The sequence below is a fragment of the Podarcis liolepis genome (assembly GCF_965112155.1).
Source record: "Podarcis liolepis genome assembly, chromosome: 1".
Classification (NCBI taxonomy): Eukaryota; Metazoa; Chordata; class Lepidosauria; order Squamata; family Lacertidae; genus Podarcis; species Podarcis liolepis.
In genome coordinates, this window is record NC_139554.1 from 78,400,615 (window position 1) to 78,426,211 (window position 25,597).

General features: G+C 42.5%; 1 protein-coding gene and 1 long non-coding RNA gene across 3 annotated transcripts in view; one reads left to right on the forward strand and one right to left on the reverse strand.

The window, feature by feature from the left end:
• The window catches only part of LRP5 (LDL receptor related protein 5), a 121,921-nt gene extending 112,755 nt beyond the window's left edge, over window positions 1-9,166 (forward strand). For both annotated transcript variants that reach the window (XM_083479489.1, XM_083479490.1), the window contains exons 22-23: window positions 1,892-1,989; window positions 3,208-9,166. In XM_083479489.1, coding sequence (XP_083335615.1) covers window positions 1,892-1,989; window positions 3,208-3,469 — 360 coding nt within the window. In that variant the 3' untranslated portion in view covers window positions 3,470-9,166. The remainder of the gene's footprint in view (window positions 1-1,891; window positions 1,990-3,207) is intronic.
• Window positions 17-25,522, reverse strand: LOC310695792. The gene is made up of 3 exons (XR_014520231.1): window positions 24,817-25,522; window positions 21,305-21,415; window positions 17-260 (listed from the first exon to the last, which is right to left on the reverse strand). It is a non-coding gene; the product is annotated as an uncharacterized lncRNA (long non-coding RNA).
• Window positions 25,523-25,597: the final 75 nt, after the last annotated feature.

Sequence of the window (25,597 nt, forward strand, 5' to 3'; positions counted from 1 at the left end):
GTAAGGTTTCAAAATGCTGTGTTTCCCGTTTTGTGCCCCTATCTCCACATTTATGACTCAAAAATAAGCCTCTGCTGTTAGGAATGAGCTGGTTTGTTTGTTTTTTATTTTTAAAAACCCTTCCAAGTTGCTGGCTATGAGTTGCAGGCCAGCCTAATGTCCTCTGAAGTTGTCTGGCATTCTCTTCTTCAGTTCACTGAGCAATAATGAGGCTTTTCTCTTCAGAAAAATTCCCAGAGAAGTCAGGATGATCACTGAGCCTGGTAATGAGTAAACAGAGTGTTAGATTTTATAGCACACATTTTTTTGTTCAGATAATGACCTTTGAGAACATTCCTCTGAGTGTCTGCGGTTTTGTATCTCCCCCACCCCCTACCTAAGTGTAATCATTCTGTTCCTTGTGAGCTTTCTGAGGTTGCAGACCTAGTAAGGCAGTTAGCAGCACAGTGTCGTCCCACAGGCATGTGCCAAAGTAAGAACAGAGAGAGAGAGAGAGAGAGAGAGAGAGAGAGAGAGAGAGAGAGAGAGACTGGTCAGAGATGATGGGGAGTCTCAGAAGTCAAACGTTTCTCCTGCTGTTTATTTGCATTGATTTTTGTCTTGGATCTCTGTGAACTGACCAAATTCCTCTGAATCCTCTTCTCATAAATGAAAAAACAGCCATTGTTATAGAGAAAGCAAGAGGATAGGAGAAACGACTGTGATGAATCCAAAAGAGAGCAGACTTGACTGGTTGGTCCAGCACAGTCAATTGATTCTGTTGTATGCTTCAGAAGCCGTCATAAGGGTACTGCCCTGCCCCATAAACCCTCAGTCAGCTGTGCCCTTGTCCCAGTTATTCATGGCAACTCCGGGTCAAACTGGATGTTACAAGCTGCTTCTTCATTCTGCTGCTGGCTCTTGTGACCTTGAGCAAGTGAATCCAAGTTGCTCTTGTCAAAGCTAGGATGGACTGAGTGACGTTATGACATTTTCCTGCAGGGCAGAAGCAATGAATGGCAAGTGGCCAAACTCTTCTTTCTGCCCTTTATAAATGGGGAAAGCAATGACTGAAGGCTACCTTTTTAAGATCATCCAAAGAAGAGCAGCAGAAACCCTTACAATTTTTAGAAGTCACAAATTTTAAAGAAACTTTTTTTAAAAGCAGTTTTAGGATGCAAATGCCTTTAGATTTATAAGAGAGAAATTTGAGAAAGCAAATGAAGTCTGTGTGTAAGACTCTGGCAAACAAATGAGCTAAAGAACAGAAGAAAAAACCATTTTAAAAATGGGAAGGGTATGACCATACTAATCCCTTGAAGAAATTTCAGCCACAATTTGCATTTTAAAAAGCTATATGGCTAAGACCAGTTGGAAATGAAAAGGGTAGAGGGATTCTTAAATAGACCAGGTATTGTTAAAATTTGTAAAAAGATGTATTGATCAATCAGAATTTCCAGCAACCTATGAAGAAGTCCAAAACATAACCAAAACAATGAAAAATAGCAGTTCATAAGGAATGGACAGTTTCAAAACCACTTGCTGTGCATACAGAAGGTTCAATGTTAAATGTGTTGTTTTTCCAGTTAACAAAATGTTTCTTTGAGGCCCAGGGAAGGTAAGTAGTTTACTAGTCAATCTATTAGCAACAAAGTTAGTGGTTTCTAGGACAGTACATGTTTAAGTTTACAGTCAGAAACAATTGATGCGTGTTAATAACATGGTTCTGTCATTCTAATAAGAAGTAAGGATTTAGAGCAGACTCATACAACCTTTGTACTCCCGTTATCAAGGCTACGCGAGGCAACTTTGTGAAAAACAGTTTTTGTGAACCTTTGTACACAAGAGCCAGGGTGATTTCTATTGGTAGCCTGACTTGGACAAAAAAAATACTTATTTTATCCTTCCACAGATTCTGAATCCACCGCCTTCACCAGCCACTGATCGCTCCCTCTATAACACAGAAATGTTCTATTCTTCAAACATTCCTTCAACAACAAGATCTTACAGGTAAGCTCCCTTTTGAATTCTTCATAGCAAGGTGATGTCAGTGAACCAGAATGAACTTCCTCAATGTTCAGCCTTCAAAAGCTTGAAAGGCTCTTCCCTCATTCAGTTTCCAATCTACTCTTAGGTTTAACATGAATCAACTTTTGTTATAGTCTTGAATTTATTTCTCTCTCTCTAATGCGTATGCTTTAGCTGTCACCTTACTACATTTTGATTGTCAGGATCCCAGAATTGGGATCTAGGCCTGTTTACAGGTATACTGAAAACAGGCTACCAAGAATGAAGTGTTTTAGCCTTGGCCTGGCTATGCCCACAACTCTGCCCTTCGGAGTAACGTCCTTTCCATCAGGCGTGCCAACTTGAATAAAATATTGTGGGGGCCCCAGTAAGCCCCGCCCCACATAATCGATCACATGGTGCAGTGCACACCCACCATTTGAATGGGAATGCCCATCAACTTTGTGGGGGCCGAAGCTCCCACAACCCCTAGGAGTTGGCTCCAATGCTTTCCGTGACCTACACTAGAGCTTCTCAAACTTTTCTTCACCAAGCGTTTCCCCAGCCACTCTGGGCGGCTCCCAATTGAGTGTTAAAAACAATACAGCATTCAATATTAAAAACTTCCCTAAACAGGGCTGCCTTCAGATGTCTTATAAAAATAGGATAGCTGCTTATTTCCTTGACATCTGATGGGAGGGCGTTCCACAGGGCGGGCGCCAGTACTGAGAAGGCCCTGTCTGGTTCCCTGTAACCTCACTTCGCACAATGAGAGAACCACCAGAAGGCCCTCGGAGCTGGACCTCAGTGTCTGGGCTGAATGATGGGGGTGGAGACGCTCCTTCAGGTATACAGGACCGAGGCAAACTAAAGGGCTGGCTGGGCAATATGTGCAAACTGGCATGCACAGTCTGTTTCTCTCCAAACAGATCATGAGCAGAAGGTTTGAACAGGCAAGGTTTATACTTGGCTTAGCAACTGTTGTTTGAGAGATAGAGGAAGCCTCTGGTTTGTTTCTCTCACGGCATGGCAAAGGCATGGCAAGCAGGCAAACCAGAGTTTATTTCTAATTATGGCAATGTGACATGCAAATAAAACCCGCTATCACAGCTGCCTCCTTCAGCTGACCATATTGATGCAGATAAAGAGGAAGAATAACTTCTTTTCCTGCTACGAAGCATATTTTTTTACTATGCAACTAACTTTGATTTTCTCTTTCAGGCCCTATCTTATACGGGGGATAGCTCCACCAACCACTCCATGCAGCACTGATGTCTGTGACAGTGACTACACCACGAGCCGGTGGAAAGCCAATAAATACTACATAGACCTAAATTCAGACTCAGACCCTTACCCCCCTCCTCCTACCCCTCGCAGCCAGTATATGTCAGCGGAAGAGAGCTGCCCGCCGTCTCCCGCCACAGAGCGAAGTTACTTCCACCTCTACCCGCCTCCCCCGTCCCCTTGTACAGACTCTTCATGATTTCAGCAGAAGGAACTTATCTTTTTCCTGTAAATATATTTTAAATATGAACACAGATTTTTAAATATATATTTTATGATCAAAAAATGGGGCGGGAACTTTAAAAATGTGAATAAAAACGGGTGGGGCCAGGGCTGTGAAAATTGTACAGCGGAATAATATTTATAAGTTGTGTTTTTGTTTTTTTTAATTTAATATCCATTCTTTTTGTGCCATATTTTGCCTTTGCATTGAAGTCACAAAATTAAATCGACCTCCAAAGGAGGTGGGAAATGGGGCGTAGATACCTGGAGCTTTTGAAATTGCTGTTTTGATTCAGTAAAGGGGAATGTACAAGCAGCGGCGGGGTGTGTGTGTGTGTCAAGTAACAAATAAGAGGGAGTAAAGATACTGTGTGAATGAATGGCAAAGTTGTTTGAAATATACATCCGGGATATTTTTATTTTTTATTTACTTGATCGTAGGTAATTAACCACAAAAACGTACTTTTCTTTGGGGATGTTGAATTCCAAAAGAAAACGAGAAGAAGAAAGGTCTGTCCCCCTGTTTTTATTCCATCATTTGCTTTCCAGAGTAAGTTGTCCAGGGTCAAGGTGGAATTCTGAAACTCGCTCTCACTTTATACATTGCAAACCACTTTTCGCTGGGATGAAATAATCATGCAGCCAGCCCACTGGAGACCTTTGTGCTGCACACAGTCCTGTCAGGGTTCTGAGAACCTGAGTGTCCTACGATAGAAATAGAAATGGAAAATCCAAAAAGTGATACCACTATTTGTTATCATGCTCATCTAAAAGGTCACAATGGGCAGCTTCTGTGAGATTTCTCTTCTACCCCCACCCCCACCCTGGTCCACTTTTTTTTTGTCCCATTGAGTTTCCACACAAAAATTCCAAGCTTTTATAAAAAGAAATTTGTTTCCAAAATTATGACACACATACTTAGTTGGTTAAAAAAAAAGTCTCCAGTTCATTGAGCAACAGAATTATGTAATTGTGTGCAGATTAATGGATATCAGATACATTTTCTTCTGTCATATGCTGGAAGGGGTGCCTTTTCTGGAATGATGCCTGTCTTAAAAATCAGAATGCATCCTCTATAAGCAGCATGCACACTTTCCCCGGAAATATTGTTTTAGTTCACCTGCAGACTTGCGCAAATTTAGTTGATTAATCCGTTGAAACTCGTGTGCTTCATCTAGCTCCATTTTGCTGCAACATTTTCAAAGAAGCAAATTGCAGAGAAGTGCATGCCACACTTTGCATCGCTGTAAAACATTTTTGCTTCAGTGGGCTTCTTCTCATCACTTTGCATCCGCAGATCTGTCCTTTATTTGAAACTGAATAAGCAAGCCTCCTCTTGACATTTGGCTCTCCCACACCTGCTGGATCAGGGCACATTTCAAATCTGTTTTTGTGCTTAGGAAGAGAGCAACACGTCTTGTGCTATCTGCCTCTAAGTTTGCCTTTTTCGGTGTTCAGACTTGACTGCCTTGTACAGAATGTTTGGAAACTTAAGTATTGTGAGGGCTATGATATGAACAAGTAATGATAAGGAAAGGAAAGAAAGAACTAAAATCACAATATGTTTTCACAGCTGCAGAACAGCAGGTGCAGCAGACTTTTGAACAGCCTTAATGGCACTGACAAGGATGAAAAATGTTCCTTTTTGAACTCATAGCTGATTTTTTTGCAATTTTTTTTTTTACTGAGCATGATGTGAAACTCCTCCAAACCCTCGCCAATATTTCCTATCTTACTGAGCGGGTGGAGTTCGACGTTCTGATGTTTATCTTACCATTCCTTTCATTAAATCTGTGCTTCCTAAGCATTTGAACCGATGCTTAGATTCGGCGGGACGGGGTGGGGTATGTCCCTCAAGAAATTATCCTTTCCTTCTCTTGCAAAGTTTCAGCGTGGTGGATGAAGAACTATAATTATTTGCAAATGCTAACTCCACAAATACTGCAAATGTCTGTGGATACCACAAAATCAATATCCTGCTCCTATAAACTGTAGGGTGCCATAGACATGAGAGCTCTCCTAGCAGTTCCAGCACAGGCTCTGCTTGCGGTAATGCATGTAGTTGGCTCTGGTCAAAGTCATTCATAATAGCATCTTAACTTGCTAAGTATTCTCAACAAATCCCTGATTAATGATGTAAACTGAGAAGCAGGAAAGAAAGGCCATATCCAATTGTCTCATATCCAACTAAATTATAAGCAAAGCATGCATGTATATTTTACAGTTGAGAGATTTCCATCCCGTTGTTTGACTTCAGCATAACTGTGTTTAAACTTTCATGTGGCATTTGTAAAGAGGTTGCTATTTTAACTCTTAACATTGCAGGCCTAATTTATGGCTGTCTTGCAAGTGACACTGAACGTTAAAAGACAGATATTTCAATAAACTGCTGATTTCAAAAGAAGGAAAATAAATCCACAAATTATTGGGGATATTCCCCTACATTTTCAGAAACACATTATTGTGCAGTGAGCAGAACAGGGAACCATAAGCAGATGGGAAATAGCTACTGTTGCTCTTAGTGTGGGCCAGTCCTGTAGTAGTTTCTGCACATGCGTGAGATTTTGTAAACTGTTGCTTCATTTTCTTCCAAGGGTGAGATGTAAAATTCATTTGCATCCATCCCATGGTCTTCACAGAACCGGAGAAAATACTATGTTTGGTTTTCTTGACCAAAGCTGCGTCGCTTGAGTTATAGCCCATTGACTTCAACAAGCCTGTTTAATAATTTGCAGGATCGTGGTTACTAAATTTTGGTATGAAATGCTGCAACATTTTCAAAGAAGCAAATTGCAGAGAAGTGCATGCCACACTTTCATCACTTGGGGTCACCTTTCCGCCTAGTATATCCATGGAAATGTGATTCCCCTCCCCTCTTTCACAAACTCCCCACTAATGGAGAGTTAGAATTTGTGATGAGTGCAGAAGTCTTTCATTTTGTATGTTCTGAGCCTCATATTGGTCAGTTTCATTGGATAACCCCGGGCTCTTGTATTCTGAGAATAAATGTCTTTGCTTTATAGTTTGCCTGTAATTGACATACTTTGAGCCAGCAGAGCCATCAAGTGCATTTCCAGTAAATGAACAGCATGAAAGCGTTTGTTGCGCAGCCCTGAATTTTAATTTTTAAATATATACTCGTCAGTACTGTGGGCTAGGCTAGAATTCATTTCCTTATTTGACATAGATCTCAGGGCAACACACTGCGGCATAGAGGAATATGTGACACGCAAAGTCAAACAATCAATTTTGGACAAACGTTCAATTTATTTATTTTTAAAAAGTGAATTTGAAACTAAGTACTGAAACATCTAACTGCAGAAATGGCAAGATAATTGGCTTGCATAAATGATGCTTTGAACTCAAGCACAGATTTTTTTTTGTGGGAGGGGATGACTTCGCCTTGTGCTATCAAACAAGATGATCCATGTTGATTGATTTCACTGTAAGTTTTCAGCTTTGCACATTAAAACCCAAGAAGCAGCACATTCTTTTCAGACAAAGTTGGTACAACCATGTCCAGACATCTTATAATACTTCCCTGCAACGGGGTCACTGGCTGTGTGTGGCATTCTTTCACCCAAGAACACTTGTCCAAAACTTTTACTTTCTTTTGAGGTGGTTGGTGGAAGCTCAGTGACAAGCCTTTTTTCCACAAAGTAGTTTCTGATTCTTAAAAGCTCTCAGATCTGTTGCCTACTGATAGATGCACTAACCACATGTCCTGATCCAGCCTGGAAGTCAAATTAGTCTTGACAAGCAGCCTGGCATACACACGTGCCTTTTTTTTTTTTTTTAGAGGAAAAAGTAGACCTAAAAGCTTGCTTAGTTTACCCTTGCACCTGAAAAGAAACTATTGAAAAATAAAGCATAATTTTCTGCAAGTAAGTCCGACTGAGTTCATTGGGGCTTACTCACAAGGAAGTGGATTGCAGCCTAAGGCCAGGAGCCATTTCCCCCAGAGATATCCCCTGTGGTTAACTTTTTCAATGTGTGCCTGCATGTGTGCTTGTGTGCTGTGGAAAGAAGGGTGTAAGGTCAAGCTTACTTGTAAAATATTATCTGTGGAAAATACTTTGTAAATAATGTAATTTGAAGTATTTTGCAATTAGAAACGGAACAGTTGTGGACTTAAATAAATAAATAAAACCTATTGGCCTGGAACAAGATGAAGCAAAAATAAAAATAAAAAATGGGGCTAGCCAATTGCAACCTAGAGATCCACCCCCCTTGAATCTGCTTGCTTCGTTAGGTGCCGCGGAGGCAGCCACAAGAACTTCTACCTCTTCTGTTTCCTGCCTCTTTCTGCCGTGCAATACACCCGGTGCTGTGCCCATTTCAGTAGGCGCACCAGGGAGATGACAGAACCATGTGGAGAAAGGGAGCAGGAGAAGCAGCCGCTGCCTCATTGCACACGGCAGTGAGAATCTTAGAGGTGAAATGGGGGCATTTCTGGGTTGCAAATGGGTGACTCCAAGGAAGACATCTTAGAAGATGGGATTAGTGCTTTGCTGTTCCACATGAAATTGAGAGGGCATTTTACACAGAAATGAAACCCAGGCTGCTTTCTGTATTGTATCTAAATATTTCTTGCAATTGCTGCTAATGTAAATGGACATGAATATATACAAATATTGCCAAGAATGGTTATAATAGACTCACGCCAATCTTTTTTATATTTATATTGTAAAATGTACTCAGCAAACCGCCTAAATATTTTAGCTTTATACTTGTATCCTTTTTGTAGACACAATTTGTCATACACAGGAAAAAGTGCCTTTGGTATTTTTCAGCAGCCTAGCATATTGACATGGGCAGATTATTACAAAGCCTTAAACAGCAAGTTGCCTCTTACTCATTGTGTTCCACTGGTTAATTTTTCAGCATGCATCGTGCTGCAAAAATGTGTTAATGCTCAAGTCATTCCAAACAAAGGCATCCGTATGATGGTGGAATTAAGTTTATTTGGACATCATTAATGCAACATCACTAAATGTTGACTTTAGAAAGTTGGTGTGATTTGTGGCAAACACTTCAAAGTATCCTGTGGAGGAGTTTTGCTCTTATTTCAAGGGAACTTCCACTAACCAACATGTATCCCCATTTCCTGGGAGTCCTAGTGTTCATATTTTTACCGGTTATGCTCTCAGTATAAAATTGTATGTGACTTTTTGTTTTTTGTATGCGATTGCTGCAAAGTACCAGTTATGAAGTTAGATTAACATGTTCCTCACAAGGTCTGGCATTCATGTTACTACTAATTTTTTTAATAACACTAGGTTAAAGTTCTTTGCATCGCCAGCAGAAGAGTTATTAAAATCACTGTTTATAGAATGTGGCGTTCTATAAAGACGACTGGTTGAAAACACCCTTTTAACTGCACATACACACCCACACTTTGGTATGCAAGCAACAAAACAGAACAAAGTCCAGTTGGGCTGGATTGTGTCATAAAACTGAGCATACAGTAAGCAACCGTGACACTGCAACTTATCATTGTTCCATATCACCAATGCTAAAGTGTTGTTTCAAGTTTCTGGCTTCATATATAAATAAACACCTGTAAAGTTAATTCTCTACATTTTGTATTATAGATTTTGTTGGCATTGTTTTGTAATTCAAACTCTGGGGAGGATTGTTTGACACCTCCCTGCATAAATGATTTTTCATGTAATACTGTTGAGAGTGGGTTTTTCTTCCCTCCTGGTGTTAAACTTTCAAAAGAAGTTGGTGCGTGTTACAGCGTATTTTATTTGCTGCATCTTTCCCAGTGCATATTGGTTTTATTATTTCTGAAGTTTATAGGCTGAATCCCCACGCTTCCATAATGCATTAATGTTGGTGAACACATTTTGCATGAACAGTTTTAAAGTTGTGTTGAAGTTTGCGGTGGTGTTGTCAACCTTCCCTCCCTTTTTTTGTAATCACTGAAAATACTTTTCCAGGAAATTTCATAGATTTAAGTTTACGGGGCAGCAATATATAATTAAGTGTTGATTCATTCTTGCAAATTTATGACTACAGCAACAAGCTGCTGCCTTACATTAGGGCTCACAATTAGTTTGTATCATTTCAAAGCACCACGTTTCTCCAAAAGAGTTCGTTTGCACAGCATTCGTATTGAAGCCGCCTTATTTCTGCTCTTTCCAACTGGATAGCAGTTCAGCTGTTGGAAATGGCAATTCCAGATGAGACACTTTGTGCAAACATATGAGCATGGATTGTACACATATTTGTGCACTTGATTGGACACACACAAAGTGAATGTGTTGAACAATTGAAAACAGAAAATGGACACATCTGGGATGGGGCTCAAGGCGAACCTTGCCAGCTGGCGGGTTCTCCCTGTCCAGATAATCATACAGGCAGATTTGTGAAACTGAGCAGAACAACCCAGAGATAAATAACAGCACGCCCAGAAATCCTCTCTTTCTCTTCTTTGTTTCACAAAAAGGCATGGCAAAATCCTTGTACTCTGGTTTGCAGCACTTGACAGCTTACACTGAGCTGCCCTTGTGCTCACTGTGGGAGTCCTAGAGGAAGAGTTGAGGATGTGGTTACTTGGCATATAATAAAACCACAAGATGGCATAGTTCTCCCTGACGAAACGCTTTTTCTCAGCAGTGGGTAGGGCATTGCTATCCCAATATGCAACTTCTGTTTTATGCAGTTTCCCCTGTTCTGTGGCTGGCTTTTCACACACTCCCCAAGCTTTTCTAACCCTTCCAGTACCCCTTTGCATCTCATATGCTGAAGTACATCTGCAGCCCTGGGTTTCTTAAGGGTGGCTTAGCCTTTGGTCTTCCAAGTTGCGGAGCAGACAGCAGAGCAGCCAAGCTGACTCTCGTAACCAGACCCATGGGCCTTCCTGGTCACATCGTAAATCCCACAAACCACTGCTACTTCTGGCAATTCTGCTACTTCTGCTACTTCTTGCATCTTCTGTTCTCTAAAGCATCTTGAGCTTGGCTCCTTAGGCACAGCAGGATGCTGGTTGAAGCAGAAGGTTCTTAAAAAGGCAAAAGGCTCTTTTAAAATGTATAGTTAAATATATTTTTTTGACCTGACTTTTTGACCCTTATCTGGGCTATCAGGCTAAGCATGCACTTTTGGAGCCAGTCCAGATTCAAAACCAGTTACTATGCAACACTTCATTCTACTGACAAGAATTGCTGCATTTGATTGGACCAACAAGCTTTTTAGAAAAAGGAGAAAAAAGAATCTGAACGCCATCTTATCCTAAAATTCCAGTCCTTAAAAGATTCTCATTCTCAAAGGAATCTAAACATTATTTTCCTCCCCTGGCTAGCTGTTGGCTAGATAAGTTTTGTTTGCAGGTTGTACAGTCTTTTCCATTTTATTGCATCTGGAAATAATTTTGCTCATGTGGACTGTTTGCGTTGCTTGCCTTTATTAGGAAACTTGCCATAGTCTGATCTGACCATTTCTTGCAAACAGCCAAGCACTTCGCTCTGGAATTGCCTGTTTTGCTCTGGTCCAGGCATCCATTTTGGGCTTTCTTATTCTTTAGCAGAAACAGTTGAAACAGAGTCTGGCTCACTTTAGCTATCGTGCAAAAACACTGGGTTGTTCTCACCATAGATAAGACCCCACATTTAGAATCATAGAATTGTAGAGTCGGAAGGGACCCAAAGGGTTATGTAGCCTGTTTCATTGCATGCAACTTCACAGTATACCTTGAGGGGATCACCAAAAATATCACCTCAAACATTCAGGAACCCATTAGAGTCCATAAGTCTCTGGGGGTGGAGTCGACCATCCTAATGGGTCCCCCATCCCTATAGGAAAAAGTTAGTGCTTTTAGCCCAAACTTATGACCATGATGCGGGTGGTGCTGTGGGTTAAACCACAGAGCCTAGGACTTGCTGATTGAAAGGTCGGCGGTTCGAATCCCCGCAGCGGGGTGAGCTCCCGTCGTTCGGTCCCAGCTCCTGCCCACCTAGCAGTTCGAAAGCACCCCTAAGTGCAAGTAGATAAATAGGGACCGCTTTCTAGCGGGAAGGTAAACGGCGTTTCCATGTGCGGCGCTGGTGCCAGTTCGCCAGATGCAGCTTGTCACGCTGGCCACGTGACCTGGAAGTGTCTTTGGACAGCACCGGCTCCCGGCCTCTTGAGCGAGATGAGTGCGCAACCCTAGAGTCAGACACGACTGGCCCGGACGGGCAGGGGTACCTTTACCTTTACCTTTTATGACCATGACAACTGGCTCATAGAAACCCCCTCTTTTTTCCAGACCGTCAACCTTGTCACCAGAAACAAAAAACAAATCAAATAGATGACCTGCACTATGTATTGGGCTGGTGACCACTTGAGACAGCTCCATGTTAAATGATGAACAATCCTTGTTCATAGCTCAGCATCCTGCAAACAGAATACCCTATTCCGCTCAATACCGGTTCAGCAAATATAAGCACAAATACATGTGATCAATTTAATACACACACACACCCTAAAAAAATTCTGCTTGTTGGAACACCTAGAAACCTTGCAAGAAATTGGGGGAAAGCAGCTAAAAAATTGACTCAGGCAGGAAAGAATGTCTTCAGCTCAGCAAGGTTGACTGCCGTAGTAATTCCCTCTTTGGAAGCCTGGCAAGCATCCACCACCTCAAGAGGTTTAGGATTCAAGTTTACATTTTGGTGAGATTTGCTGTCCCAGACGTGTGTGTTTTTCTAATTAGCGAAGTGACTGGAGCTGTCCTCCTTCCTTATAAAGCAAAGGAGAGGAGGCTAGAGGAGGGTTGGACACTCTCCTGCTTCCTGAATGTGAGGTGTCATTCCCTTCCGATGAACTGAGAATGCATAAATGACTAGAGGCCTGCGTACATGGTTCTGGATTTGCAGTCCTAGAGAGCTGTTCTATACATTCACCAGCGCAAGCCATCACTTTCTGCATCTGTCTAATCAGCATAAATAACAAATCAATACGGGTGAATATCAAGAGTCTGGTTAGTCTGCATGGTTAGGTAAGGTAAAGGACCCCTGGAAGGTTAAGTCCAGTCAAAAGCGACTATGGGGTGCAGCACTCATCTCACTTTCAGGCCCAAGGGAGCCAGCATTTGTCCACAAACAGCTTTCTGGGTCATGTGGCCAGCATGACTAAACCGCTACTGGCACAACGAAACACTGTGACAGAAGCCAGAACACATGGAAGCTCATCTCGAAGAGGTATTTCCCCTGTAAACTTCCTTTTTAGGAGCATTCAGGAAAGGGAAGTGGTTGCAGACCAATAACTTTCTCTTTCCACCCTCCACCCCTAATTCTGCCCAATCTTCTTTAATGCTGGCATCATAATAAGGAGGACTGAACTGATGCAATTGCAGACCCCTTCTCCCTCTGGTTCTTATCTTCTCCAAGCATCCATTGGCCATACGTACAGGGCAGATTTCTGAGGTGCTGCGTCACACAACAGGTGGCAAATCACAACTCTGGAAAAGGCAGGTATGTATTTCCTCTCTGCAGGCTCAAGAGAGAAATGAACAATACAGCCTGCACCACTCCCACAAGGGTCTCCTGTCAGCTGTGTGGTCCAGTGTGAGGGTAGCAGCACAGACAAAAGCACTCAGTTTTAACTTGGTGGGGGATTAAATATGTTGAAACACCAAGCCAAAGCCATCAGACTTGAAGTCACCTGGGCATACTCATTGATTCATTGGGCTTCCCTTCATCCCTATGTCTTCTTTCTACCCTCATCTTTAATCTTTTATGGGTATTATTCCTTCCAAAGGACCAGGTGGGTCCATTTTTTCCACCAAAGGTGAAAAAGCATTCCATTCTGTGAAACCCTTAGCAAGAGGGGTTTTTTTTCTTTTGCTGAGCACTGTGTTTTTCTGTCCCCACTACGGGTAGTGTCAGTAAACATCAACCCAACAAATTTAAATTCTGCTTGCCCCTGGAGGACTAAGTAATGGAGGTGAATGTTTTCCCTAGTGGTGGTTGCCACTTATTGGGCCTGCTAGGGCGGAAGGCCAGCAATAAATGGAGCCAGAGCCAATGGCAGCTGGAGCTGACTAATTATAGTTTTGTCCCCATCCTGAGATTAAGGAGGAACAAAGTCTGATGCAATTGAAATCACTTGGCGGCCCTTACTGACTTACCTTAACTCTTCCCAGTTGTACTAGTAGACCTCAAAACACCCATTTGCCTTTTTCATCTGATTATATTCTAAGATATTAAACTGAAAACATAGTTTTATATCTGTTTGTTATTATTTTGTTTTTGGGTATAATTTTTAGCTAGCTCTTTTTGTGATCTTTGTATGTAGGTTTCTGAAACTATTTTTTGGAATTCAGACTGTATATGAAATATGGTATGTGATGGTTTTTTGTTGAAGTTAGTGGATAGGGATTCTTCCTTAATTAAGAAGAAGAAGAAGACTCTGAAAGCCAGGGCCACCACCATCTCTGGGCATAGCTGTCAAGTGTCCCTTATTTGAAGGGACAGTCCCTTATTCCAGCGCCATGTCCCGCTGCTGTCCCTTATTGATGGATGTCCCTTAAATGTCCCTTAAATGGTGTCCCTCAAATTTCAAAGGAAGCAACTCCTCTCCCTCCCTCCCTGCTGGGCAGGGAGGAGGGAGGCTCCAACTGTGTTGCTTGGCTGTGTTGCTCACCCAATAAGAAATCTAAGAACGACTGGGGGGGTGGAGCTTGCATGCCTTGTGTGTGGCTAGTTAATGCAAGCTGAGGAGGTTTTTGAATGCTGGACACCATTTTGTTGCACGTGCTGCGGCAAACTTTGCAGTGCAATGCCAGGCCAGGGAGCCATCTTAAGTTGAGGCTGCATAGGCCTTGTGGTACATGTGATTCAGATTCTATTCAGTTGAACCTCTGGTTACAAAGTTGGTTCTCGAAGCTACCAGCATGAGTTTAACCAGACTGCAGGAGGACAGGAAGACTGGAGTGCCTGGAACAGGTGAGGCTGCAGGTCCCTTATTTTCAAGGCTGCTGGTCCCTTATTTTCAAATCTGTAAGTTGACAGCTATGTCTCTGGGCTGGTTCTAAGTAAGAATGCAAGTGGATGGGGGCTAGCTCAAGGCAGACAGGGATTGTTAGGGTAATGCTTCATTCACCCTATGGGAATACCATCCACTGGTCTCCCCCTATTCTAAAAGAAGAAGGCCATCAGTGCTACCTGGCTTATACATGTACTGTAAGAAAACCAGCCTCATATAAGCAGCATGTTTCAGTCTAATTAATGCATGAAAGGGTTAATACCATAGAGTAAGCTGGCCTGCCAGGTATAGCCTATGTCATTTCCCTTATCCTTGGGAGGAAATGGGCAACCAAGTCTTTTGTTATACTCAGTCTGCTTATGAATTTGGTGCATGAGGAGCTCAGAGCTGCTCCCTCCAGCCACATGGCTTTGGCCAGCCTCTTTTGTTTCAGACAAGGATGGAGTCTGAAACTAACATTTTAGGAACTTTTTGCCATTTTTTAACCAAGCAGTTTTTTTTACTGCAACTTTTTCTGACTTCTGTATGGAAAAAGCACATGAATCTGACCTTTGAAGAGTTCTGTAAGTAAACCATTTTTTAACTTGCCAAACATGAGATCTATCTTTGTGCTAGGGGCACTTTGAGATTCACTGGAAAGGGCACCATGTAAAGTTTTTACAGCTTCTATTTCCAGACTTTGTTGCATGCTTTCCCATGTTAATCTCTGTTAGGGCTCTCTCACCAAAGAGCCCCAAACGTGGGTCTTGGCTTACAGGACTTCCAACATGCACAGCTAAGCTGATTGCATTGGCAGCACCTTAGTGACATCTTCATAACTTCTAACACCACTGAGCCCACCACTGTTCTTACCGTTGGGCTGATGTGGCTGCCTCCATTTTGGATTTTTCATTTAGAAACGCAAGACTAGCTTGCCCCTTGAACAGCAAACATCTGCACGCCATCTCCTGTTTACCCCGCTCTGTGTTCCAGCTTCGCCCATGCCAGTCTCTGATGTCTTCATTTATGCAGTCTGTGCATGGGTTTTGCTTTTTAAGTGTGCCCAGCCCATTTTTATGGTTTTCTGCTCTCGACATTCTTCCAGGCCATCTGTGTGAGGCCCAGGCCAGCTGGGAAAGGACGATGATGCATCTGGGGCAGTGCAAAGAACACTCTGTGGCCACAAGCATGTTAAGTGCACGGCCCCTGAGGGAATTGCAGCTCTTTTAATTTCCGTTCCGGTCTGAGCTTGCGCATGTCTCCAGCATGCGCTGCTAACCAACTGCACACTATGCCTGAAGAAAGGTGTTGCGACAGTCCTGCAGGAAGCCATGTGCAGCTTATGTGAGTCCCAAATGGCAGAGAGAAGAGGCGGCAAAACCCTAACCTTGAATTTTAAACCCTGAGCAATTACTTTTCACTGCGGGGGGGGGGGCACGTGCTAGAGTCCAGTAGATGGCAGCAGACGAGAAAGAATAGATCTTAAAGGACAACGTTGTGGGATAGCTTCTAAGGGCCAGTCTCTGCATTGTTTTTGCAATGTGTAGAAAGACTTGATCAGGTGGGGTTCTGAGGCCCTCTGGTGGCAGACTGTCAGAACCGCAGGCATGCCCTAGAGACACAATTTTAATATTGCCATTTTAGTTTTCTCTTTAATGCAGATCGAAATAAAAAAAGCCTTCTGGAAGTAACTCCAGCCTTTTCCTGGAGTCCATCAGGAAACCAATGAAACCGTCATACCAGTCATGAAGCAGCTCTTCTGCAATCAACAGAGCATCTGTGTTAGAGCGCAGCGGGCAGGAAAGGGTTAAAGGATTGGGGGAGGGATGAGTTAGCCACCAGATGTCCGGAGCCAATATGTAGGTCACCTATTTCCCTCCTGTGGGATCTGAATTGCTGTTCTGCATCCATGCATAAGTAAAGTCGCCTAATATGGCAGTAGTGAATCTGCTCCATTTCAGGAAATGTCAATCTGATTTCTGAAAGCAAAGAACTCAGCCGATGCCTTGAAAATTGGCACAGTTATTCTATTGCTAAGCATGCTTTTTTTAAAAAAAAACATTTTAAAAACAAATTGCTATGCAAGGTAGAGCCGACTATGTAATGTTAAACTGAAACACTATGAATAATGGTAAGAAATAAATATGAATTTCAAAAAGTGTACAAGCTTTCAATAGGTTGTTGTCTAAGAATAATTTACTATGCTGTACTTGAGATGTCCCCTGTCCTGTTCAGCCATTCTTATCAAATCAATACTGTAGCTACTATATTGTAGAGAAAATTGTATTTGCATTTTTTATTTAATAGAAATATGGATTTCCCCCCACTTTGTTCCTTGCAGATCCCTGCAATTTGGATTTGAGAAAGTAGGAGCAAAATGTTTGGCCTTTGTGAAATATGGGAGTATAAACCAATAAGGATTGCAAGAAGAGCAGTAGCTCCTACTAACATGAATATTAATAGGGAATGTGTGGTACTTATTTAACTTACAATCCTGTGACTGGAGCCTTAGGCAGATAAGTATGTGCCTTTTTCAGCACATCCCCCAATACAAAACTAGATTATGAAGAGTTGAAGAAGATGAAGAGTTGAAATAAATGTACAGTACTGACAATCATCTGTGGGTGCTGTTGGTCCTTGTAGGAAATGGGTTTTCACTATTCTTTATTGCAGACAATGGGGTCAGATTTATACGATAGCTGTAAACCAACTTATCTACTGCTGATACGATAGTGATGCTTTCTCCTTTGCAATAACTAGGTAGGATTTTATATGGCTGTGTGATATGTGAGTCAGTTACGTAATAGCTGACTGCTGCTTGGAGGAATGTTTTATTTTAAAACGATATAAGTGAGTTTATGGATTGGTTAAATAATAGAGCTGCAATCCTATGCAAACCTGAGAGACTTGCTTCTGGTAAGACATGCATCAGATTGCACTGTTAGTTAAGTGATTAATTAGATTATTAATTAATAATATATTTTACTAAGGTACCTGGGATTAATCAGAAAGCTGGTTTTTAAAAAACGTATGTTCTTACAAATCCATGGGTGAGGCTGACAGGTGCTTTCTTAAATGAGGCATGCCCCCAAAATCTAACATAATCTAACATGGAGGTCTCCTTTCCAGTAAAGGTTCTGGTTGGTAATCAAACACCCTCCCCAAAGAATCTGATATGCTGCCTTCTTTCTAGACATTTCAGTGCAATTTGAAAGCTTTTTACCCCCCCCCGACTTTCAGAAATGTTAACATTTGAATCCACTGTATTTTAGATATTTCATATAAATATTATAAATCGCTTCAAGATGCTTCATGCGAAGCTATTCATAAATGAAATTATTATTATTAATATTTTTTGGATACTTTTAGTGGTTTCCCCCATCTGTGTTGCTTTATTCTGTTGCTGACATTATGATGCTGAATTTTTACAATGGAGTTTGTTTACTTTTAAAAATTGTCCTGTGGTTATTATCGTACAGTATTTTAATTTTTGCTTTATGCCTGGAGAACAGTTATTAGATGACGTATAAATGTTGTCAATAAATGAATAAAATGTGGTGAGACCTAAATAATCTAAAAGCAGAGTGCACTAATATTTTATTTGTGTGAAAATATATAAAACTCGTTTATTGTAATGTTGACTGACAGCCCCAGACAAACAAACCTCACAGACTGATTAATTATATAAATAAAAACTTCAAACGATAAAAGCATGGCTTGGCTCCTGATCCTTTCAGGATTTGTGTGGTCAGTTTGAATTATCCTCAGGAGCACCCATATCGCTAAAGGAAAAAGAGTGGAACCCAGATATTTACCCTGTTGTGTGTCTACCTCCTGGCCTTAGAAATAAGAGGTTTCTGGTGAATAGAAATTGTTATGTATTGAAGTTCTCACCCTGGCCACCAGGAGTATCGTGTAGATAGTTTTCACTCAGGTCCACGTCAGTTATTTTAGGCAGGAAACCCTGGGGTGTTGTTGCTACAATGTTGACAGCCGGCTGCCTATAAAAGCAGGCCGGCTGAGCTGTTTGCTGTTCAGTTGTGGTGTAGTGGTTAAGAGCGGTAGTCACGTAATCTGGGAAACCGGGTTCGTGTCTCCGCTCCTCCACATGCAGCTGCTGGGTGACCTTGGGCCAGTCACACTTCTGTGAAGTCTCTCAGCCCCACTCACCTCACAGAGTGTTTGTTGTGGGGGAGGAAGGGAATGGAGAATGTTAGCCGCTTTGAGACTCCTGAAGGGGAGTGAAAGGCAGGATATCAAATCCAAACTCTTCTTCTTCTTCTTCTTCTTCTTCTTCTTCTTCTTCTTCTTCTTCTTCTTCTTCTTCAGTTCTGTTCCAGCTTACAAAATAAAGAGCTGCTTTGGAGAAATCGCTGTGTCGTCTGCCATGTCTACCCACTATTCAACACTGGTGATGAAGGTGGGATCGATGGACAACAGAGCACAGCCAGATGTGGCCACCCTCTGAGATGAGCTGAATCATGGAGCTGAAACACTGAACGAAATCACGGAGTAGAACCAATTCAGAGCTGACTGTTCTGGCTAGAGCACAGTGTTCCATCCATCGCCTCCACGTCGGCATCGGAACCATGGCTTCACTCGTGCCTCTACCGCCGTTTGCCCCAGCCTCTGAATCATGGGACTCCTACCTCGCTCGGTTTGACTGCTACCTCCAAGCAAATGAGCTGACAAGAGGGTCTGAAGAGCAGAAGCGGGGCCTCCCCTCAGCCTTTGTGGCCCCGAAGTGTTCGCGATGGCCTGAGCATTGGTTGCGCTTCTAGCAGTCCAGGCAGAGCCGTGGGACACGATTCAAGAGAAGCTCCGCAACCACTACGCCCCAAAGCCGTCCAAGATTGCTGCCCACCATGCGTTCTACCACCGGAACCAGGCAGAGGGGGAGTCAATCAACAACTACACCACCGCCCTCCAAGAGGCTGCAATGCATTGCGAGTTCCGAGACTTAGACGATGCCCTGGTGGATCAAATCGTCTGCGGGGTCCGGGACATCTGTCTGCAACGGCATCTCCTCGCCAAGCCAGACCTCACGCTGCAGAAAGCCATTGAGGAGGCCGCGGCCTCAGAAGCTGTTGAACTCTCTGCCCAGGAAACCCACAAGGCCGGTAGACCATATTTAAAGGACTATGTTGTTGGACATGTAACACCGTTGGTCTAATGGAAGTATGTGAATGTAACCGATATGCTTTGTGCCTAATTGAACCATTACGTGTAGTGCTGTATATAAGGAAACCATTACGATTGTAACTAACGTCTTATCTCGGTGGGGAGGGGTGTTATGTATTGAAGTTCTCACCCTGGCCACCAGGAGTATCGTGTAGATAGTTTTCACTCAGGTCCACGTCAGTTATTTTAGGCGGGAAACCCTGGGTTGTTGTTGCTACACTGTTGACAGCCGGCTGCCTATAAAAGCAGGCCGGCTGAGCTGTTTGCTGTTCAGTTCTGTTCCAGCTTACTAAATAAAGAGCTGCTTTGGAGAAATCGCTGTGTCGTCTGCTATGTCAACCCACAACTTAACAGAAATCCACCAAACACATTAATCAGACACATTGGGAAATCAGACACAGATGTTAATACTGAAACCTACACAGTCAAACCACTCCTTAGCCCTTATGGATAATTACCTGCTAGTGCAGTAGAGTACAATTAATTAAGAACATTTTTATTGGATGGGATCAAGTAATGGATTCATCAGAAATAACTGCCTACCTGCAGAGACTATGTCTATGGATATTGATTTAGAAGTACTACTTGTGTTTAGTGGGGCTTACTCCCAAGTAATTATGTATGGCATTGAAACCCATTGAATGGCTAATAGTAACAGCAGCCTCTTATATACAGCAATTTATGTTTTCAGAATGAGGATGACAAACAAAACAATCTTAGCGTTTTTAAAGTGTATTTGCCATCTTGAGCAGCCTGTTTTAATTATTGTTATTATTATCATTAAAACTACAAATAGATGTTTTTCACCAATAAGTTTTTCACCAAGTTTTTCATACACACACACACACACACACACACACACCCCATAGCTGTCAACGTTTCCCTTTTTTAAAGGGAAATTCCCTTATTCCGAATAGGATTCCTCACAAGAAAAGGGAAAAGTTGACAGCTATGACACACCCACATGCATAAAAATGATCCATGGGGAGGGCCACTCTGCTAAGCCTTCAATGCCCAAGTTGATAAATGAACAGAATAGTATTGTCCCCACACTCATGGCTCTATCACTCCCCTGCCAATCTCTGGACTGGTAGACTAGATATCAAGGTTTGGAAGGAGGGAGAGTGTTTTGGCTATATGTGCATGGCGAGAGCTTGTGCATCGTTTCTGTCTGAGCCAACAATAGCTTTGCTTCCAGGCGGCTAATAGGATCAGTGATGGAAATGAGATTAGGAAACTGATTTTGAACATTTTGTTTCATCTAAAGGGATTATGTTGTATGAGTCTTGGGGGGAAATTAATCGCCTTGTTCCTCTTAGAAGCAAACCTATATTTGTATTTGGAATCTGTTTGCTGCTGCATCATCACCATGTGATTAATACTAATTTATCAGTTTCTTCATTTATAATGATTGTCCTGGGATGCTTTTCACAACTGCATTAAGGAACTGGTCAGGGCATCCTTCTCAGGTTTTATGCACCATTTTAAGGTGTTGATTTTCATGGGACTGAAATCCCACTGGGCTGGACGGCAACATATCTTCTAGGCCAGCCACAAATCCAGTTAAGATAGCAGGATCCGGTTTACAGAACAGTAAAGAGTAATACTTAAAAAAAAAAAAAGATTTAGTAGACCTTATTTAAAGCTGTGATCTGCAAAGCATTCACATATTTCTCACTTTTCTGACGAACCTTTAGCAGCAAGAGGCTGAAGATTAATAGAATTCAAACATACTGTAGTGAACTGGAGAAAGATGCTACTTGGCATTACTGAAACATGTCTGAAGCACCTGTAATAAAAAGGCCCATTTAGTTATCCTTCTAAAGAAACATTGATGACAATACAGTGGTACCTTGGTTTAAGAACAGCTTAGTTTATGAACAACTTGTATTAAGAACGCTGCAAACCCGGAAGTAGGTGTTTTGGTTTGTGAACTTTGCCTTGGAAGCAGAACGTGTTTCACTTCCTGTTGAGTGTGTTCCATTTGTAAAATGAGTCCCCAGCTGCTATGGGAAAGAATGCCTTGGTTTAAGAATGCTTTGGTTTAAGAACGGACTTCCGGAACGGATTAAGTTCGTAAACCAAGGTACCACTGTACACATATTCCTGGGATGCATTTATCCAAATAGGATATCTTGAGCTGCTTTTCCAGTTGTCTGTTTTGAACAGGAAAAAACGGCAACTGTCCGTTGTTGAGTTTTAGCATATGTGATCTCTTGTATAAATCCTTTCTGCATTTAGGTTTGCTTCTGTTATGCAAGTCACTGAGTAGATGCTGTAATTAAAACTGAAATAATTAATATTGGACTTACATAACAAGGGATGGAGGAAGAAAAGTGACCAGCACAGACTTGCCATGGTTACTGGCATAGCTGCCCACATTGAAACCACACGGGAAGGAAAGGTGCGCAGTACAGTGTGTGAGAAATGTGTCCACTTTTGCGCAAGGGTTTGTCCAGCCTTGTGAGTTAGCTGTCACATGCTGGACACAATTGCAGGACACTTTGCTGCCATGCATTAGTTAGGAATGAGGCTGTTCCTCCAAACTATGCAGGTTCCAAATACACTGGTTTCAAGTGTGTGTTTCCCTTATAAAACAAAATTTTAAATCCTTTTTTAAATCTTGGCCTCTTTATGCATACTGTACTTTCATGCAGGAGGCACACATTTACAGGGCAACCATATATATATATATATATATATATATATATATATATATATATGCTTTCGTAGATTTTCACGGGTACAGGAATGCAGGTTTTGGTGTCTTCGGGTGTCTTCCCGTGTAAGAGTTGGGGTGTCTAGGCGACGTTTCGACGAGGTCTCACTCGTCATCTTCAGGCTGGTGCTTTCGGCTTCTTGTTACTGGAACAGAGCAGGATCTCAGTGTTTGAGTTCCTATAAATACTGTTGAGGGGGTGTGGTGTATTCTGGGCAGAGAGGAAGTTCCCAGGATAGTGTGACTTTTCTTCTTTTGTTCCTTAATTACTTGAGGGATATCTTGAGTGATTTCTTGAGTGATATTCTGAGTACCACTTAGGAGGGTCATTAAGTGTGGATTAGTTGCTAAAGCTTTCGTGTCTTGACCTCTTGAGCTTGTGAAGAGTTTTTCTGAGAAGATGGCTGTACTGCACTTAGTTGTGCTCTGGCTTGGCTTCGTGTATAGGGGCGAGCTGTGGTTTTGTGCCCTGTGCCAGCCAGATCTGTGTAGGGAATCCCCCCGAATACATCCTGGACCTGACCAACCACTGCCTAACCAACACGTACTTCATCCACAATGGACAAAGATACAAACAGATAGAAGGAGCACCTATGGGATCACCCCTCTCACCGGTCATCGCAAATTTGTACATGGAACACTTTGAAACCAATGCTTTAGACAAGTCAGAACACAAACCCAAACTTTGGCTCAGATATGTTGACGACACCTTTGTAATTTGGCCACACGGGAAAGAAAAACTAGATAGCTTCCTCACACATCTCAACAGCCTACACCCCAAAATACAATTCACTATGGAAATAGAAGCCAACAACCAACTTCCCTTCCTTGACGTCCTAATCTACAAAAAACCTGATGGCTCCCTAGGACACACTATCTACCGGAAAAAAACACACACCAACCGCTACTTACATGCACAATCACACCACCACCCTGCACAAATAAACTCCGTAGCCAAGACTCTCATCTCCAGAACCAAACGCCTGGCTGACAAAGACCACTTGACAACTGAGTTACAGAATCTCTCAAATGTGTTAATCGCCAATGGATACCAGCAAAACAGGGTTACGAAGCTAATCCAAAAAGAAACACCCCCCAAAAACCAAGACACAGAAGAAAACAATGGCATGGCCCTCCTTCCTTATATCAAGGGCACTACAGATAAAATTAGCAAAATCCTCCATAAACACAATATCAAAACAGCCTTTTGCACCAACCAAAAAATAGCCAATATCCTCAGAAACCCCAAAGATAAAATCCAGTTGGAAAACCAAGGGGTCTATGAAATACCCTGCAAAGTCTGCCCAGCCACGTACATTGGACAAACAAACAGACGAATAAATGCACGTATCGCAGAACACAAGAATGCCGTCAAAAAAGAAGAAAAAACTTCCTCTCTTTTCCAACACATGAAAGAAACAGGACACGAAATTAATTTTGCAGATTCCAAATTGCTCTTTAACATGGAACATCACCACAAGAGAATAATCATGGAAGCCATCGAGATAGAGAAACACCCTCACAACATGAACAAGCGTGACGACACGTCCCGCCTGCCAGACATCTGGAAATTAGCCCTCCCCACAAAAACCGACACCAGAACCAGAGGCACACAGAACGCCATCACCAATCAACCACACCAGACCCAAACCCAGACCCTCTCCACAGATAAATTACAGACACCATCCAGTAGCCAAACCATAGTGGCACCTCCGGATGCTGCACCCCCCTGCAATCCCTACACAGATCTGGCTGGCACAGGGCACAAAACCACAGCTCGCCCCTATACACGAAGCCAAGCCAGAGCACAACTAAGTGCAGTACAGCCATCTTCTCAGAAAAACTCTTCACAAGCTCAAGAGGTCAAGACACGAAAGCTTTAGCAACTAATCCACACTTAATGACCCACCTAAGTGGTACTCAGAATATCACTCAAGAAATCACTCAAGATATCCCTCAAGTAATTAAGGAACAAAAGAAGAAAAGGCACACTAACCTGGGAACTTCCTCTCTGCCCAGAACGTTGGAGGCTATACACCACACCCCCTCAACAGTATTTATAGGAACTCAAACACTGAGATCCTGCTCTGTTCCAGTAACAAGAAGCCGAAAGCACCAGCCTGAAGATGACGAGTGAGACCTCGTCGAAACGTCGCCTAGACACCCCAACTCTTACACGGGAAGACACCCGAAGACACCAAAACCTGCATATATATATATATATATATATATATATATATATATATATATATATATATATGCCTGTTTAGAAGATGTACAGTATTGGTTTCGGTGGGACTTAACTGCCAGGTGCCACAGGGTTATCTGTAGCCCAAACTTCTATTTTGTTTGGAAAGGTTAGTACTGCCTATTTTGTAGGCTAACTAACATATTTTACTGCTTTTTTAAAAAAAGAGCATCGCGTGCATTAACAATCATGGGCATTAACAATCAAAATAAGGAGCACTAACTTTTGCGTTTTCCATCAGCACTTCGACCACCTTTTCTTCGCTCTTCCTACCCCAACCCTGGAAATAGCAGATGTGAGAGGTTTTGGGGGGAGAGGAGTCGATTTTTGGACTTCAGCAGATGCGTGCAAGGGTGAGCCTCCCCTGTTAAAAATTATGTTCGGGCTTCAGTGTACACAACCCCTGAAGGTGTAGAAGATCTGCCGCGAGACAATGTTAGCGAGAGAAAAACAATAGAAACTTAAGCTTTTTTCAAACGGAAGCCACAATTCCAGTTAAGGATTTGTAAAACATGTACATTACAGCGGAAAAACAACGAAGAAGAAAATTGGAGAATGCGGGCATCGATCCCGCTACCTCTCGCATGCTAAGCGAGCGCTCTACCATTTGAGCTAATTCCCCCTGCTTCTGAGCGACTTACGCCTGATTTACAAGTAGTGCCTTTCGTAAGTCTCGTTTCGCGTCAACTCCGCCCCCTCCAGTTAAAGAAGCCGCTGTTGTCAGGCAGTTTGATATCTTCAATTACACAAAGAGGGCGTGGTTTCTCACGCCGCCCAATAGGGAAGCGTATTCGCTCCTAGTCATTTGTTTGCCCTCGTTCGTTCTCATTGGTCCGAGCTCTTCGGCAAGCGATTGGCCGCCATTGGTTTATTTTTAAATGGGAGCGGAGGTTTTAGTTGGACAGCATGAACGCCTTTCAAAGTGACGTCAGTTGGTTGCTAAGGCGTAGAGGTGGGAAGTTAGAGGCGCCCGTCTGGAAACGCTGATTGGGCGAAACAAAGCC